At 35.3% G+C, this 18,930-nt stretch overlaps 2 protein-coding genes across 5 annotated transcripts; both read right to left on the reverse strand.

The window, feature by feature from the left end:
- Positions 1-309: 309 nt before the first annotated feature.
- Positions 310-3,290, reverse strand: LOC113293463. 3 transcript variants are annotated; one of them, XM_026542091.1, is made up of 3 exons: positions 3,163-3,290; positions 1,928-3,060; positions 310-684 (listed from the first exon to the last, which is right to left on the reverse strand). In XM_026542091.1, exon 2 carries the CDS (start codon positions 2,916-2,918, stop codon positions 1,965-1,967), a length of 954 nt encoding a protein of 317 aa, XP_026397876.1. In that variant the 5' UTR covers positions 2,919-3,060; positions 3,163-3,290; the 3' UTR covers positions 310-684; positions 1,928-1,964. The 3 variants fall into 3 exon arrangements, with proteins under 3 accessions (XP_026397876.1, XP_026397874.1, XP_026397875.1); XM_026542089.1 differs by having other exon boundaries at positions 1,928-3,290; XM_026542090.1 differs by lacking the exon at positions 310-684 and adding an exon at positions 1,656-1,716 and having other exon boundaries at positions 1,928-3,290.
- A 4,345-nt stretch (positions 3,291-7,635) lies between these two features.
- Positions 7,636-10,121, reverse strand: LOC113293465. Of its 2 annotated transcripts, none has more exons than XR_003332323.1 (6): positions 9,617-10,121; positions 9,074-9,247; positions 8,882-8,989; positions 8,720-8,782; positions 8,550-8,621; positions 7,636-8,035 (listed from the first exon to the last, which is right to left on the reverse strand). XR_003332323.1 is itself a non-coding variant. In XM_026542092.1 (6 exons), exons 1-5 carry the CDS (start codon positions 9,644-9,646, stop codon positions 8,597-8,599), a joined length of 396 nt encoding a protein of 131 aa, XP_026397877.1. In that variant the 5' UTR covers positions 9,647-10,121; the 3' UTR covers positions 7,636-8,035; positions 8,550-8,596. The 2 variants fall into 2 exon arrangements, 1 of the variants encoding a protein (XP_026397877.1); XM_026542092.1 differs by having other exon boundaries at positions 8,882-8,985.
- Positions 10,122-18,930: the final 8,809 nt, after the last annotated feature.

The raw sequence follows: 18,930 nt of genomic DNA on the forward strand, positions 1-18,930 counted from the left end.
TAATATCCCTCACGCTTAAATGTTTGTAGTTTGTATGTCAGTTTGGTATGACCGACAACTTAGTTTACCACTTCAACATGTAGCCAGGCCCAGTGATTTGGGTCTATGGACTGACGAACATGGTCGAACCGCGACGACTGCTGCAACAGCGTGATTGTGTTTTGTAGGTGGAAAGTTTAGTTTTACAAAGATCTATAAAGAGAGAAATACATACACAGATAATGTTCCAGTAACCACAAAGATGATCTAAAAGAGATCACAAGGATGATTAAGAGAAATATAACACGACAGACGCACGGTGTAACGTGATTCAGCACTAACAACTGCGTCTACGGGAGAGGTTTTGCCTCCAGATTAAAATTACATGATACCCTTTGTCAATGCATACAAGCGGAAATATTCAACTCTAGAGCCTGTTTTCCACCGGCAGTCATACCACTGTTAAACATGTTCTCTTGCTAAAATCCAGCTGAAGGTAAAATTATGTGCAATATCTGAAGTAGCATCCAGTTAAAGAAACTACAGTTTTGCTTCCCCCCTCGTATGATTCACTCGCATCAACTAGTTTCCTAGTAGATTTACATTGGGAATCAGTATAACTGATGAGGAAGATACATTGAGTCAAGTTAAGAGAGATGATGCCATCCACGTGTAGAAGGGTGTAGTAATGCCGACCAATAACACCTGCATCAACGTAATCAAATATTAGTTGACTGAGAAGAAATGGCACGTGAAGAGAACACAAAATTTTCAATGCACTCACTGCCAAATTAAGAGAAGGGTGTTACAAAAGAAAGTTAATATGAAGCTAAAAACTAGATTCTACATAGTATGGAACCTACGGATATACCAGCAGACTCTAAATTCATTCTTACCAGCACACCAAAATTGAACTCCCTGCTTAACTAATAAGACTAAAATATCAGAACAACATGATGCAGCAAAAGTATCATTCTTCAAACAAATATCTGATTAGAAGAACTGCTTCCACCTTTGAGGCACCGAAATACTAATTCAGCTGCTGGTATTTATAGGTCGCTTGGGTTGTTATTTACAGCACAATAAAGAGGACAACCACGGACTTTACAGAAAGACACCATACAGAAAAAGCCGCACCATTTCAGAGAATTAGAACACAGCTACTAACCTTGTTCTTATCAACAGAATCGTGTTTCATCAGAAATAAGCTGTTTACTGGCTTCACAAGCAAGAACAGCCTACTGAAGAGTAGACATCGTCATAAGTAAAATATGCATCACACCCAAACATATACGAAAACTCCTGACGGTGAGTGAGAAGCAAGGATAAACAAATAGCATATTGAAGAGTAGACACTGGGAAGTCTAAATAGTGCTAAAGAGAACTTTCACATGAAATACGCTACTGAACTACATCTTGACCCAAAGAAAAGTACCTATACTGCATGAACAATACACTTCATGTTAAGATCCTCTAACGAGAGGACACATTAAACACAGTACGAGTTTGGGTTCATCTAGAAAAGGCAGAAATATCCTCATCCAAAGAAACCTTTGAGTTAACTAAAGTGATACAGTTTCAAACATTGAATCCATATATATATATACAAGTTCTTGGAAAATGTTCTGGATAAGTGATTTTTTTGGAAAGTAAGAGATTCAAACTTACTTTTCTCACTTAATGACAATAGTAAATTCTGATTCCTTTAGAGGTTTTAGCATTAATGCAAAAAAGCAGCTGACATCAACAATAAACATAAACATCTAAGTTTCTTGAGTAAATTCAGGATTAACAAAGAAAGGACTGTTACACATGTATAATAGTAGAAGTGGATCATCAAATGAAATTCAAGCATAGTTGCATTCGCACAGTTTCACATTTCACATGATGAGGCAGTAGAGGCAATTGGTGGCATATACGCTAATTAGGAAGGGCAAAAAGAGCTCACCTTATGAAAGTAGGTTCCTTGTACCGACCACATTGCATCAAGGGTTTCTCCAGGATGGTGGTGGAAGTACTGATGGCCTTGGTTGTAGCACAAACGCCAGGGACATGAATTTAGCATTAAATGGACGATTATTATGAAGCAAAAAAGGATGAAAGAGCTCTTCCCATCTTCTTGAGAAAACGTTGTACACCCAAACATAATTTTCACAGCCAAACACAACAACATTCCGGTCGACTGGATCGAAACCTAAAACCTGGATTGGTTTATAAGGTTTGATATCTAGATTTGCTAACATATCTTCAAGTAAGACATAGTCATACAACCTATGCCAGTCCTCCTCGATCACCCAAACACACAAAAAGACCTTCGAACCCATAGACTTCCTCCCCGTCCTAAGACAGGCATAACAGATCAGCCCTTCCAGCACTCCAATATAAGGTTGTGAATGATTATAAAGGTATGACTCCTCATAAGGCAAGTTAATCAATCTACATTGATTTCCAGATGTTTCACCATTGTTTAGATTGTAAGCTACAATTGATTTTTGGTCTATCCAATGTAGTACACCATTATGGAGAACAACAATTTTTTGAAAGAAATTCATCCAACTAACATTTCGAGGACATGAAAGTTCATAGACATTCCATTCACCCGAATCTGAAGTGAATATTTCAACTTCAAATATTCGCCCAGTTTCAAATTTGGGTATACGAACGACCTTATAACTAGTAGAGATGAGTGATGATGAACTCCCATCACACTCGAAACCAGCCATTACATATTCACTAACTTTTGGTGGGGGAGGTAGTGAAACCCATTTTTTGGTAAGAGGATTACAGACATCATAAAGCATCTGATTAAACAAGCTAGTTGTGCAGAGAACCAAACCATAACTAGAACCTAACAGATATAAACAGGTTTTCGTCTCTGTATCTGGAAAATGAGCTGGCTCTATGAACCTAAAAGAAAACCCATTGAGATTATTCGTCATGAATTTGGAATGCGAAACAGGATATGCAATTGAAAACCTTCTTCGAAATGGTTCATTTCGGAATGTATAGTTTTCTGGTAAATCAGCAGCATGATATAGTGTCCATGGAAGAAATGTGTTAATCTTGTTGAGTTTACTCCATCTGTATATAAAATTTGGGTTTGAAAGAATGGAAAACCATGTCTTAGAAACACACTTGAATGCAAAGATTGAATTAACTGGAAGATGAAGAAAAATTTCATACCAAAGATCCACCGTGAAATCCTTATTTTGAGCAATTCTTTCATTGGATAATTCTTGGCATGAAGTCACTGAAGTAGAAGAAGAACCCATCAACATAATTTTCTTCATTGTAAAATCTAGGCATTTGTTTTTCTTGAGACGATAGTACTAGAATATGAAGCACCCTGATCTTGACTTTCATTTACAGTTTGGTCCTTCCTTTGCACCAAATGAAAAAGTAGCCAGGGCAGATCCAATGACGATGGTTCGTAAAAAAAACACTTCCACCTTGTTTGTTTACTCATATGAGTCACCTAGGTCGGAGTCATTTGGAGTGAAATCACCTGATTTGAGTCAGATCTGACTCAATATGTTTGTTTTGAGTCAGATCTGACTCAACTGACTCAAAAATATGTGAGTGAGTGGTTTGGTCCTATGAATCAGGGATATTTTGTTATCTGGCTCAAACAGGTCCGAGTCAGAGGTTAGGTCTTAGTCAGAGGTCGAGTCAGATCTGACTCAAAATAGAAAACAAACAGTCTAACTGCTGACTCAGCGCGAGTCAGGGATTGACTCAGACCCAGACGCCGAGTCCGCTGCAAACAAACAAGGTGTTAGCCCGCAGCGATGGTTCGTAAAAAAACACAGCCTGCCACGTGGGTGGACAAACACAGAGTTTTACCATATAAAACAAAATAAGATAACATAAAATCAAAACTCCCATGTCCAAAAAAAAAATCATAATGGTTATTATCTGATTAGCTAATAAAGAAACAATCAATTGCTGAAAATAGTCAGTTGTACCTCGAGTGTCCATTTTATTGCTCAAAATTAGTTAAAATATGTAAAAAGATTGAACTTTTTAGTTTTTCGGTTTGGTTTACGGTTGGATTTTCCCCTTCATAACCAGTTGTAACCCAAATTTATGATTAGGCGACGATGAATTCCTAACCGTAACCGACTAAAATAAGAAACGATTGGGTTTTTGGTATTTCTAACCCAACCATTAATGTTATTTATTGCACTATTTATGGTTGGGCATTCAAAAAAAAAATATAGGTCTACTTGCAGTTATGTTAGTTTCTTATATTACCAACTGTAAATAGTAATGTGTGTTGACTTTAGTTTATATAGTTGGGAATTAAAAGTTATGGCCGAGACTCATAGCTTACGACTGGGTTCGATAGCTCACGATTAGATTGGTTTGTTATATACCAACCGTAAATTTCATTTTGGCATCTTTATTTAGACTAATGTTGTGATATCTTAGTTGATAGATCGTGCTTATACTCCATGCAATGGATAATCACCCTGAAGGAACGATATTCAAACTAAAGATATTACCCACTACTATTTGAACTGAACGATGTTCAAACAAGAGGAAGGAAACTTCTTAAGAAGATAACACTTATGTCCTCGATACATGAATTACATCACATATACACAATTTCAATTAAGGCATCACTTAGCAGTACAATATATCATGAAACTTCCAGCGTTCCTAGGTTGTGCATTTTGAACGCTTGCAAATTTTATGAATGATAGAATCAAAAACATTTCATTAAAAAGAAAGCCGTTTGACAACTGGAATTCTGGAGATGTCAAGTATCAAACTATCCATGTTGGATATTGTCTCATTAAAGGAGGCATCAACATGAATTAAGCTAGTAATTTGAAGGCCTAAGCCCTAGTATGAAGATTCTCTTCTTCCCTCCAGTATTATATCAACATTAATCTTTCTTTATTTTCTCATATATTAAAAAAATATATACGTTAATAAAACGAATTCAGAAATAGCAAAATAATGTATATGGGAAAAAATGCTAAAATTAAAAAAATGTCCATTCACAGGGTTCTTCAAATAATTTTGAGGATCTCCATAAGTTCGATTTAAAGCATTTGCAATGGCAGTAATGAAACCATAGGCAGATAAACAACTAGTTTCTCTGTCATGTGAACCATTCAACAAAAACACCTGCATTTAGAAAAGCAGTGTAACAACAACTGATAATGCGTGAATCGACTCTTCCTACAAACAAGTTAACCTACTACGACAAGGTGATAAAATTTCTCCTTCATGAAAAAGTTCGTCATCAACAATTTACTTCGACATAGTAAAGACACGAATTATCAGAGAACTCATTTCAGTTTTGAATGGGCAACCGAACACTACGGCACTTGATGAAAAAAAATTACCTCAGGACAAGTGACCTCCCTAGTGCCAAGCAATACCTACATATTTCCAGACATAAAGAGAGATAGAAAAAAGAAGGAAGAAAAGAGTATGTTGTATCCCAAAGAGTGATATCATCTTATATATCAACAAATACATTCCTAATCCCAACCCATTTTATATGTATCTTCTCTCTAGTTCATGGCTCTTGGATGCAGACAAGCATGACATCTACCACCAATAAATGTATTGATTAGACAACCATAAGAAAGTAGTGTATGTGAATAAGCTATATGCATAACTTTATGACACAGTAATTAAGATAACCATATCATAAACTTACAAAGCAAAACAAGATATCTAAGAGCACAATATAAAATGGCCATAAAGTTAGTTCATGTCACGATATATTAGAACCTCTATATAAGAATACTCTATATAGGAATAACTTCCATATAAGAATAAAAATTTCTGGTCCCAATCTGGGCTAGTTATATTTAAGAATAAACTCCATATTGGAATAAGTCATTCGGTCCCGTCTTAAGGAAGTTACCTTCATGTAAGAATAACTCACAATAGTATATAGATAATATAGGTCATACCGTACATCAAAATTTAAGACGAAGAGATTCTTTAAACCAATTTAAAAAATCCTTTTATTTTTTAGCGGGTGTTTTTTTTTTGTACGAATCATTCAACTATGTTTGATCATATGATTTCATTTGTCAATTTTCCATATCATTGTTGAATTTTTTGTGGATTGTGTTACATATGAAACTTTGTATATTTGACTAATACATGTGAAACTAAATCAAATTTATGTTTTCCTAGGTATTGCCTAGGTACATTGTGTTGCATAGCAAACATCCTATATTTATCTTACGTATCATACATGTGAAACTAAACAAAATTTAAATAGTATTTGTATTTTCTAGGTACATTGTGATGTTTATTGTGCGTAATTATGTTTTCTCCTAGATACATATATAACAAATTTTTATTGATCATTTCAAGGTAGATCTCCATATAATAATAACCTACATATAAGAATAATTTCTTGCGGTCCCTAGGATATTCTTATATAGAGGTTCTACTGTATCGTGACTTGTTTTGACCAATTTAGTGAACAAAGAACATTCAAGATCAAGTCAAGATCAAGTCAATCTTGCACATTTAGTATACTCTGTTTAAACCCACACCCGGCTTAAAGTTCATATGCCATGTTCTTAGAAAACTAAAAAGCATAGGCTGGATAATTTCCAAGTCGGATGAACACATTATTCAAAAAGAAACTGGGATATTTAAGTTAAGAATAACTTAAGTTGTAAAAGAACAACCCCTTTCAGACTGAACTAATAAAGATACCTAAGTTTCCATATACCAAACACTATCAATGTAATTGGGCGAAACAAGTCACGATACAATAGAACCTCTATATAAGAAAATCTTAGGGACCGCAAGAAATTATTCTTATATGGAGGTTATTCTTATATGGAGATCTACCTTGAAATGATCAATAAAAATTTGTTATATATGTGTCTAGGAGAAAACATAATTATGCACAACAAACATCACAATTTACCTAGGAAATACAAATACTATTTAAATTTTGTTTAATTTCACATGTATGATACGTAAGATAAATATAGGAAGTTTGCTATGCAACACAATGTACATAACCTAGGAAAACATAAATTTGGTTTAGTTTCACATGTATTAGTCAAATATACAAAGTTTTTGTTACAGCATAGCTCGGTTGAACCCACCAAGCGTTGGTATGTCAAGTTTGGTTGTCATATTTTAGTGAATCAAAACTCATTTTAAGAGTCGCTTGATTATGTACTAAAGTCAACTTCGTATAGGTTAGCTTGAAAGTATTAGGATATGAGACATTACAAGTATTGCGAAGACTTAAAGAAGTGGAGAAGTAAGAAGCTACAACGACAACATCATCCTTCCACTTGAGGTTAGTGATATTTGACTTGAACTGTTTCGTTCCCTAACGTATCTTTCAAGTCGTGCATATTGAAAACAAAACTACGAAGCATGAACACTCTAGATAGACATAGTATTAAGGAATATCACTACACCAAAAAACCCAAATTTCCCACGTTTATTTTCGTTGCTAACAATTTATGCAAAACGTTGCTCACACGGCATCACAAACTTTTGGCAACGTTTACTAACGTTGCTTAAATCAATTAAAACAACGTTTCAGACGTTGCTTCATCCGTTGCTTTAATTATATTTAATACAACCTATAAAATAATTTAAGTAACACATATATAAATATTTTATCAAAAATAAAAAAATAGAAAAAAATTACGAAACCTGTATTGGTATTGAATTTTCAAAATTACAGTAACACAAATAACGTAGAACCCTGACGTGATAAGACAGTCACTCATCCTTACAAACATTTTACAACATTATGAACTTACAGGTAATCCAACATCTAGCATAAGTCAATAATTTCTTTCTAGCATAACATCTAGTCGGTGTAAAAATGTTTATGTCATGTTCCTGCTCCATACAAGTGTTGCATTGAAAATTTTAATAAGCATATGAGCATCACTTATTGACCTTACCCAAGTCACCTTCGGCAAGAACTCTGATATATTGCCAGTTTGATACAATATTAATCTCGAGTTCATCTGCTAATCACGAGTCCTTGGCACGTCCGCAGAAGATGAAACATCGACTGGATCATGCCATCATTGTACTGCAAATGAAATCAAAGAATTAGACGTCGGTAAAAAACTGTGTAAGAATTAAGAATCAAAGAATTCAAGCTAAGGTTCGATATAATCATAACATTAACATCATGTCAATTTTCATGTCAAATGAGGCTCAGGAGATTTGATCAGCTAACTGGCATGTGGTTAGATCTCTACATCAAGGTCCAGCGTACTCTGGCCGTACAACAAGTTACTCATCTTGATCAGTTCCACTTAATGACATAAAATCAGCATGGTATCCCAAGAAATGGAGTGTCCCTTAACATTGGAGTGTTTTAACTTTTAAGAAATGAATATCACACCCGAAGACCATAAAAATGTTTATGTACCATAAATTACAGAACAACACATTCAACAAACCTAATGTTAAGTAAATTTCTCCTCCCCAGAAAAACAAGCTCAAGCGAATTAGAAATTGTAGAAGGTGATCACGTATGACTGAACAAAGATATGTTTCCTAGTGATAGGATGTATGAGAAAGAAAATAAAAAGCATCACCTTCTCTCCCAGGAAGTGCGCTAAAACAGAGTTGAATGAATATGAGCTCAGCTTGTAATCCCTTTGCATAAGCTGAAAAAAAAGGTAGCACCAACTTAGCTTTAGCCAAATCATGTAACCAGTGAATAACAAACTTGAGAATTTCAAAAAGTTGACAAAAGTTTACACACCTCAGCCATCTCATTTCCTCTTTCTCCAGAACCAACATAAGCCACGGTGTCTGAATTAGAGTACTGCATATAAACAGAGAAATTATGCTTTATAACAATATAAATCAGATAAGAGCTTCCAACATCTACAACACCTAAATCAAGAGTAAACAACAAATCCACCTTAGAAAGAGCTTGACTAATAATGATCGTCTTTCCACAACCAAATGCTCCAGGAATGGCACAAGTACCTCCAAGAACGGAGGCAAAAGAGCATTAAGAACAAGCTGTCTGTGGAACAAGGGATTTGTTACATACAACCAAACCAGTCATGACATGATTCCTAAAATAAGAACAAGTTACAGTTGAGCTCACCTTCACCAGATTATTAACCTTGCAGAGCACCATACCTACCCTTCCACACTCACTGTCTGCATTTTCGCCAACATCCACCCATAATGCCAACAACTGCAGAACCGCCAGCTTCGCCGTCAAACTACCACCTCCATCAACAAGATCTCCACCCACTAAAGCAGCAAAACCTCGAACCTAAGAATTCGAGAACTGAATTTAAAATTTACCCATGCTTTTAAAAGTACAAATAACACAAAATCTTTACCAAAAATATTGCTACCAACATCGTCTTTGCAGCTAGTATTGCCATATGAAGAGAAATAAAACACAAAATCCCAAAGTTGTAAAGTGGAATCAGATCAAAAAGTAGATTAAAAAAAAACATAAATAAAAAAGAACAGCAACATCTTAAGCTTATGGTTTAAACTATTTCCAGAAACAACCCAAATCAAAGAACAACCCATTAATCAATTCCAAACATAAAAAGATGAGGAGAGAAAGTAAGACGTAGGGTGAGATAGAACATTGAAAATCACCAAATAAATAAATAAATTATTGACTTACCTTCTTCATCTTTTTCCTGATGTAAGACATGATTCACATAGATAAATTTCAGATCTGAGACTCGACTCATAAAATCAATAACAATCAAATAAGGGTTTCACTGGAACTCATTTCAAATCAGATAAAATCACATATCTAGGGTTTAAAACGAAATTTGGGTAAGTGAAGGGTTTGATTTCTGATGGATTTTGGTTTACAGCAAATCGAGTTGGATTAATTGATTTAAGTTTGGGTAAGTCTGGTTTGATTTCTGATGGATTTTGCTTTACAGCAAATCAAGTTGGATTAATTGATTTATGTTTACAATAAAAAAAAATAGTTTGATTTTAGAAGATTGAGGTTGATTTTAACAAATCTAGGTTTAGCAACGAAGATAAAAAAAGAAAAGAGGAGAAGCAGAGAGGTTCACAAATAACTGTTGGATGAGGGAGAGGGACAAAGGGTTTTTGATTTCTAAGATCTCGGTGTGAAAGAGAATAAAAATGGGAAAGAACAAGATAAGTTTTGGGTGATGGACAGAGAAAAGAAAAAAATAGAAGAAAAGGGAGAATAATTAGATATTATCACTTTCGGATAGACATTTAAGCACTCCACCTATTCTAATAAAGGCAAGCGTGTCCCGTTTTCATTTTCATTTCTAATATTCCGGATTTAATGCAACCTATTATTGGTTATGAGCAACGGATAATGATCTGAAACGTTAATAAACGTTGCACACTAGAAAAACGAAACGTTGCAAAATCATGGAAATGGTGTATATACAATACGAGGTTTATTGCTTAACCATTAAACTTTGTATATAAGACATCTACATAATCGTTTAAATGCTATTGTGATTATGTATGGGTATGAGGTGAGGATTTCATCCTAAGAAACAATGTTTTACATGTGTTTTAAGGAAGTGAACCGAAAAGGAAATCGCCAGGCGTTATTGGTATTGTTATTCATTGCATATATTGTGAAAAACCAATATGTGTGATTTAGTATAACCGCTCATGACTTGTTTGTATTCTTGGTAAAACTATTCACAAAGGCCTGACTTATGTATTGGTATGGCTTTTATTAGTGAAACCGATCTTAAGTAATCACCTGAGATGGTATGATCGAGTTTGTGATTTTTGTATGACCAACTCTGGGTAAAGGGGAACCGATCCTTTTAAAAGGTGAAACACATCACAAAGGGAAATCGATCCTTGTATGAGGTGCAACAAGTTTTTAGCAGAAAGGGGGAACCGATCCTATGGACATGTGCAAAAAAAATTTAGGCAAAGGGGAACCGATCCTATGGACATGTGCAACACATATTACACTACACCAAATTCAGGGATTATCAACTCAGATTAGCAACAACTTATAAGCTGTTGTGAATTTTCGGTTGCGAATTCCAGTTTCGAAAATTTCGCAACTGTTCGATTCTGTTGTGATTTGCAACTAAACCCTGTTGTACGCGTGCCAATAAACCGTGTGGCTGCCTACACTTCTAAACACATTTTCAGCCCATCATGCGAAAGGTTAATGTGCAAGATATTTTACCCTAATACCTTTGGGCGGGACATCTCTTTCCTTCCCCCTTTTTTTCCCCTGTACGACCTCTTCTCCTCCACCCGTTCTCTATCTCTTATGTCTCTCTCCTTTAAACTAGATCTAGAGTGAAGAAGAGACTTCATTTCTGTAATCATATTCTCACATACTCACTGTGTAACTCTCTCTCACTTTACCATATGTTAGATTCATATTTTGTTTTTGATTTTCGTTTTACTTTTTCAATTGTTAGGTAAAACTTGTATTTGTTGTACTGTTGCAGTTCGAAGAACTAGTCATCAACATCAGCTAACAGCTAATCGTGATAATCTTAGGTATAAAGTTTCCTCTTTTTGTTCTTCTTTCAAACTGAAATTTAGGTCAGTTGAGATTTGGGTGTTTGATAATTGCTTGTATGTTAGATTTGGGTGTTTGATAGATGAAATCAGATCTTGCATGTGGTTTTATGTTAAGATGTTTTCAATTTGGGTGTTTGATAGATTTAGGTATTTGTTTATTTTCAATTTTGATTTGGATTTTTTTCAAAATAAGAAAAAAAATCAAATAGAAACTAAGATGTATCAAGATAAAGCTCTAATAGAAAACAAAATAAGATTAAAAACTTTCTTTAGGGAATAGAACACTGAAAGTACTCTCTCTCTCTCTCAACTTATTTTTTTTTTTCAGATTTGGGTGTTTGATTGATGAAATACAATAAATGTTTTATGTTAAGCTGTTTTAGATTTGGTTTATTTTGGATCTTGAATTATTTTCAATATGAAAAGGTCACATAGAAACTAAGAAAATCAAGATGAAACTCTTTGAAATACAAACAAAAGAAGAAGATTTTATAAACTGAAAGCACTAACCGAATCGAAACTAGGTGAAAGATGTTTCAATATTGTATCCTTGCTATCTTGTAGTCAGTTACTAGGTATATGGTATGTTTTACAGTCCTATGTATGTTGTGGTTATTTAGTCCTAGTGGTTATACATTGGCTACTTGTAGCTAACTCTGTCGCATACATAAGACGATAGTTCTTATGTTAACTATTAGGGCCTTGGCAACCCTTAATACCACTAGGGCTACTTAATTTAATCTTGTAAAATATGTATCTTGAAGGGTGTCATGTCATCTGATATGGACAAGAGGTGGATGAATTGTGCCCGTAAGTCCACAGAATACATAGAAGGTTTCCGGTCATTTATAATGTTTGTCAAGAATAATGGTGGTGGGAGTACGTTGTTCTCATGCCCTTGTAAGCGTTGTATCAACTGTAACGGTTTAGTGCCACTTGGTGAGATTTCCTTACATTTGCTCAAACATGGGATTGAATCTTCGTACACAATGTGGCGTTTTCATGGTGAAAGATCCGTGGTAAAAGAACATAGGGGTAATACTTCAACAGAAGGTGTGGATGTCAATGTAGAAGATGCACCTGACAATTTTGAACCTGTATTCGATCCCTCAGTTAATCATACTACAACATATGGTGCAAATGAGAATGTTGAAGAAGGTGTTGGTGTGAATGCTGGAGATGGAGTAGATGAGAATGCTGGAACAAGCAGAGTAGATGAAAATGATGGAACAAGCAGGAGTAAGAGAAGACAGTATCTGCATGAGCGTGCAAGACAACCATTGTATGATTTATGTCCTAAAGGAAAAACAGCTCTATACGCTTCTATATGTCTGAATAACATCAAGACCCAGTATGGAATTTCAGATAACGGTGCAATCGCAGTCTTAGAATTGATGAAAGAGTTTCTTCCTGAATGAAACACGTTTCCGTGCAAGTTCCCTGAAGTTAAGAAGATGATTCAAGAACTGGGTATGGATTATATAACGTATGATGCGTGCGTAAATGACTGCATCTTATACTGTAAGGATAGAAGTACATTGGTGAAGTGTCATGTTTGTCAAGAACCAAGATATCTAAAAGTTTTCAATGATGAGAGGAAACTTATCCAAGTTGCACAAAAGACATTAATACATTTTCAAATAATTGAAAGGCTGAGAAGGTTTTACAGTGTACCATGGATAGCAGAGGCAATGCTTTGGCATTCTAAAGCGCAGTCAGATATAAATGTGATGCGACATCTAGTTGATTCTGCAGCTTGGCGGTGTGCGGATAAGTTTTCTCCAGAGTTTTCTAAGGATCCACGAAATGTTACACTCGGGATAGCAACAGACGGCTTCAACCCGAATGGATGTTTTGGTCTGAATTATAGTTGTTGGCCGGTAATTCTCCAGCCTCACAACCTTGCTCCTTCGTACTGCATGTTGCGGTAGTTATCGATGTTGGCATTGTTGATATCAGGCCCAAGAGCACTAGGCAAGGATATAGATGTCTATTTAGAGCCGTTGATAGATGAGCTGAAGAAATTATGGAATGTAGGTGCTATAACATACGATGCCTTCAGTAAGACAGAATTTATGATGAAATCGAGGCTGTTGTGGTCTATCCATGATTTCCCAGCTTTGGGTACGTTTTCTGGATGTGTGACTCATGGGTATTATGCATGCCCAACTTGTGGAGAATATACATTTGCTGAGTGTCTGCCGTTCAACAAGAAGATCTATTACATGGGACATCGTAGGTGGCAGCATAACATAAGTATAGAGATGATAAATTGAATTTCGCTGGAGGGGTAGAACGCGGTACAGCTCCATGGCCACTAACAGGGCAGTAGGTTCAAGAGATGGTACATAATTTGAAATGCAGACAAGGGAAAGAAAAACAACCAGCAAAGAAACGTAAAAGAGGAACTGAATACGGTGCTGATGAAGAAGAAGAGGTATCTGAGCACTCTTTGTTTTCAAGAAGGTCCATTTTATATGATTTTCCAAACTGGAGTTCAAACTCTATTCGAAATTTCACTGATGTTATGCATACGGAGAAAAATATAACAGAGCATATTATAAATACTATAATGGGGAATAACAATTCAAAGGATGGTCCTAATGCGCGTAAGGATTTGGAGGCTATGGGAATTAAAAGGAAGTTACGGATGCAAGAAGATGAAGTGACTGGTAAAAAATCAATGGAAGATGGAGTTTCGCAATGACGAAAAAAGAGAAAGTTGCTTTTTGTACTATCTTGAAGAACTTGAAGGTCCATTCAAAATTCTCTTCCAATATTTGCAACAACATCAGCATCAATCCTCCGGAGATAAGGAATATGAAGTCTCATGATTACCATTTTCTAATGCAACATCTATTTCCTTTACTGGTTCATATCACGACATGACTACCTAAAGATCTCCGAATTGCACTTATGCGGATAAGTATATTTTTCAAAGTTCTGTGTGCGAAGGTAATTAACAGAGAACATCTCTTAAAAGCACAATCAAGTCTGGTGGAAGCAATGTGTGTACTGGAAAAGCATTTTCCTCCATCATTTTTCGTTATTAGCATCCACCTGATGGCGCACCTAGCGGATGAATCTTTAATATGCAGTCCGATCAGATTTAGGTGGATGTACCCCTTTGAGAGAGAGGTAACTACCCAACTTACTTTGTTTTAGAATTTATAATTTGAGAAGTTGGCATTATTGAACTACGATATTGAACACTAATCGAAATTTTTGCCACTGATTTTTACAGGTTAATGAAAGGTTTCAAAGGATTGATGTGTAATAGAAGGTACATTGACAGGTGCATTGCAAGAGTCTATACGCTGCGAGAAGCTAGCTTATACTGTATGAAGGACATATCAGGAGGTGGTGGTGGCACTCATAAACATAGGGCTGGCAATGGATAAATATCCGCCGGATATTGGCCATACCGATAAGGTTAAGGTTAAGAGTTATCGGATATCCGATAACATCCGACGGATATCAAAAATCCAATTCGATAAGGTTAAGGTTAACCTATCGGATATCGGATTTTTATCCGTTAATATCCGGTTCTGTTGGACAGAAGCAAAAGCTGAAATTTAACGGAATTTTCAAGTGTTTAACTTAACTGAAAGACAGAAACCCACACAAACACTATTCTTGTGTCTCAGTCACATCACACATGAAAAAAAACTACAAACACCCAACCAAACAGTCTGCAAACTAAAGTACACAACAACAAAAAAGAAAAAACCATGTCTTCTTATACACAGACTTAACAATAATGTCAAACAACTTGCTAGTGATGATCTTCCTTGGCTGTCTGGTTACATGTTGCATCATTGCATCAACTTCAGTCGATGACTTCCATATCTGCATTCACAAACAATCAATTATAAAAGAAGAACAAATAGTCTTAAACATGAGAGACATCTTCTACATTGTAACACCAAAAAATGAATTCAAAGCAGTGTATATTTAGGTTCTCATATTATTGGTTGTTCCAGTACTGGTCTCTGCGGAGTGTTCATGTGACGGAAATGGGGAAAAACGAAACAAAAGAGAAGCTCTGAAATACAAATTAACAGCAATAGCATCAATATTAGTAGCAAGTGGAATTGGTGTTTGTATACGAATTATGGTAAAAGAGTATCAGCATTAAGACCAGAAAACAATATATTCTTTATGATAAAAGCATTTGCAGGTGGAGTTATACTAGCAACAGGGTTTATACATGTTCTGCCAGATGCTTTTGAGAATTTAACATCACCATGTCTGAAAAAAATCCATGGCCCATGGGGTTTCCCATTTACTGGTTTTATAGCTATGATGTATGCTATTGGTACATTAATGGTGGATACATTTACAACTAGTTATTATAAGAAAAATCCATTACATTCATAATTACACAGAAGATTAATGAGTTAAAATATGAAATGCTATTACGTTAGTATGCGCTGAATCTTTTAATATCTTAAAAAGGTCCTAGCAGATTCCAATTATAATTTTCAAAGTAGAACTAGTGGCCTAAACAAAAAAAACCTTTCCTTACCATTCCCCAAAAACTCAGTAACTAGTGAGATGAATTTCACCACATTATAGTCTCTATCTAGTATAATAATCCTTGAACTAAAATGTTGAAACTGGTCACAGAAATAAAATGATCTGCCACGAAAACCAACCTCAATGCTGAGATCAAAGGACCAAGGGGAGGTCGATCTCAAAGATGACATCACCAGGGGACTAAGGGGAATTGTAATTAAAAATGTAATGTCTAAAAGCTGCATCCAAATTGGCCAAAGAAAAAGCAAAGTTCTAAAAAAACTGGGAAAGTTTAAATCGTCAACTAAACAGAACCAATGTAATACTGAATGAGAGAACAGAGACACTAAAACAAATATAACCCACTGGGTGATAACTATTTTACCAGAAGAAAAAAACCAGACCTTAATTCATCCATCCGACACAAACCCAAAATAGTTAGGCCGCAGGGAGGAAACCGGAAGTCGACACAAAATGGAGCTTTAAAGGCCAGCAATACTAAAAACACTTCCTTGAAATAATTAACCAAGTTAAAAGGGTGAAGAAGGCTTAAAATGATATATGCAGGACTAGGACGAATTCTAAGAAATGGGAATACTAACAATCACTTCGCATGCGAGCATAAATTGAAAGGGACTCAGTAACTAAAATTTATGGATTCTGGTTTAAAATCTCGACATCCAAATCCATATGCAAGAATTTCAGACCAATGGTGTTTGCGAAATTCAATTTGCTTCATACAAAATATATTCCTATATCAAAACTGAGAAATGCAAATCTAAGAACATCAAAAATCCGCCAAAAATAAAGAGAAGAAACAACAAACTCACGAAACTAAGGTTTCGGATATATATATAATTCACACATAAAGTAGATCAATGGATAACAAAATTCAGATCTCATTAATCAATAACAATCCATGAATTTAACAACCACATCAACAAACAAAACAAGAATCAGGGGAAAAGGGTATTAACATACATCTGATATCTTGCTGGATTTAGTATCTCGCACCAGAACGAAAACTTTTTCTACCTATACCCAATTCTTCATTAGCTTCTTCCACTGTAAGTCACCGAAAAAATCAAAACGTCAGAAATTGGAAAATTAGCTTTCAAAAATTAAAAATCAAAAGAAAAATATATCATTCTACCTCTCAGAAATTGAAAAATTAGCTTTATAGGGTTTATATTTGATTCTTCTTAGGGTTTCAAAATATACACTCTAGGGTTTGCGAAATCAGATTATTCAAAGATAGGTTTGATTTCTATAAAATGGGTTCTTCAAAGACAGATTTGATTTCCGTAAAATGGGTTTGCCTATATCAGGTTAGGTTATGGTTTTTCGTGTGTTAGGTGTAGAAAAACGGAAGATAGATTATAGTTTCTCTTTCTCACTTCTCCCTACAGTCGATAGATAATACCTAGGGGTAGGAAATTACAAGTACACCCCTAGGCTATCGGATGTCGAATATTAACCTAACGGAATGACCCCAATCCGATTCCGATTCCGATAAGAGGTATTATCCGATAAGCTATCGGATTCCGATATCCGATATGTCGGATTAAATCCTATAGGATGTCGGATTTTTGGAAACGGATATCGGATTTCGGCTATCCATTGCCAGCCCTACATAAACATACTCGACAGGCCTTTCTGTATGATTCTGGAGAGTTCGCTGATGAGATGCCGTTAAGTACTGCTAAGGACTTTCACCTGAACCAAGTGCAGTTTGAACAAGCTCGCATATGGATACTTTCTAAGTTTGTTGGAATCGAATACTGGCAAAGGTAAAAAAAAATAGTTTCACATCGTTGAGTTGCTGTCGATAATTGGGATCATCGGTCTAATATTGCTTGATTGTTATTTGTAGGAAGTATGCCTCCTATGTTAGCCATGTCAAGTCTCACGCGTCCAACAAGACCCCAAAGACTTATCATTTATGGTTATGCGACGAGGTAATGAACACAATATCTTTTGCAACTTATTGTGTATTTACAAAAATATAACCAAGTTACAATCTAAAGGTTCATAAGAATCATAACATTTTTCTATCTGAACTTATTATGTACAAGTGATATTGTATTAAGGTAGGTATTTTGCTTAGCTCATACTTGTTATTTCTTAGATGCAATCTTATCATGCTCCATGGTTAAGAACTAGGATCATCATGTGCATTATCTTTCACTACATCTCTCTGCATCTTTTAAAAGTTTATCAGTTGACATTGGTAGTGTGACATTGGTGTTATCTCAGTTAATACAATATCAATTGCGATTTTTTAAAAGTTTATCAGTTGAAAGTTTGTCATTTTGTCCTGCACATGGTAGTGTGTGTGAACCAGCGTTGTACTAGGGTTTAGATGGAACCAGCATTTCCCTTGAATTCTCAATCCTGGGTGCTTTTGCTGTCTTCTTTGTATTATAACCTAATATTGTTTCGTTATATTGCTTTTCTCTTTTTCCTTCAGTATATTGACTTCTGAAAATATGTTTATGGTTTGTAGTAAAAAACCATGTGTTTTTTTGGTTATGCAACTAACTTGAGCATGATCTTTTACAATTGCTAGAATCCAATGAAACTGATTCAATTCTCTGGCGACTCGTGCAAGGACCTGTCTTCAAGGCACAATCATATACAAAATACCAAGTCAATGGCTTTAATTTCTCCCCACAAGATTGTGATGCGAAGCGGGTATCTCAAAATAGTGGTGTGTCAATGAAAGCTATTACAAGACAAAGAGCTAAGTCGACGGACACAAATTACATTGAATCTGAAATAACCTATTCTGGAGTCATTAAAGAGATTATCAATTTGAATTACTTGGATTTTGAAGAAACTATTTTCTACTATGATTGGGTCAGAGTTGAAGATAAAACTAATGGGTTCCAAGTTGATGCAACCTCAAGTGTGATA

Source organism: Papaver somniferum, chromosome 7 (assembly GCF_003573695.1).
Source record: "Papaver somniferum cultivar HN1 chromosome 7, ASM357369v1, whole genome shotgun sequence".
NCBI lineage: Eukaryota > Viridiplantae > Streptophyta > Magnoliopsida > Ranunculales > Papaveraceae > Papaver > Papaver somniferum.

What these genes read in the sequence shown, in the direction of transcription:
- LOC113293465 (XM_026542092.1), bottom strand. Translation starts at nt 9,646, where the DNA reads ATGTCTTACATCAGGAAAAAGATGAAGAAG. An exon ending in TCAGGAAAAAGATGAAGAAG is followed by an intron (nt 9,248 to 9,616) that starts GTAAGTCAATAA and finishes TCGAATTCTTAG; the next exon opens with GTTCGAGGTTTTGCTGCTTT. An exon ending in AGGTTAATAATCTGGTGAAG is followed by an intron (nt 8,986 to 9,073) that starts GTGAGCTCAACT and finishes TTCCACAGACAG; the next exon opens with CTTGTTCTTAATGCTCTTTT.
- LOC113293463 (XM_026542089.1), bottom strand. Translation starts at nt 3,269, where the DNA reads ATGAAGAAAATTATGTTGATGGGTTCTTCTTCTACTTCAGTGACTTCA.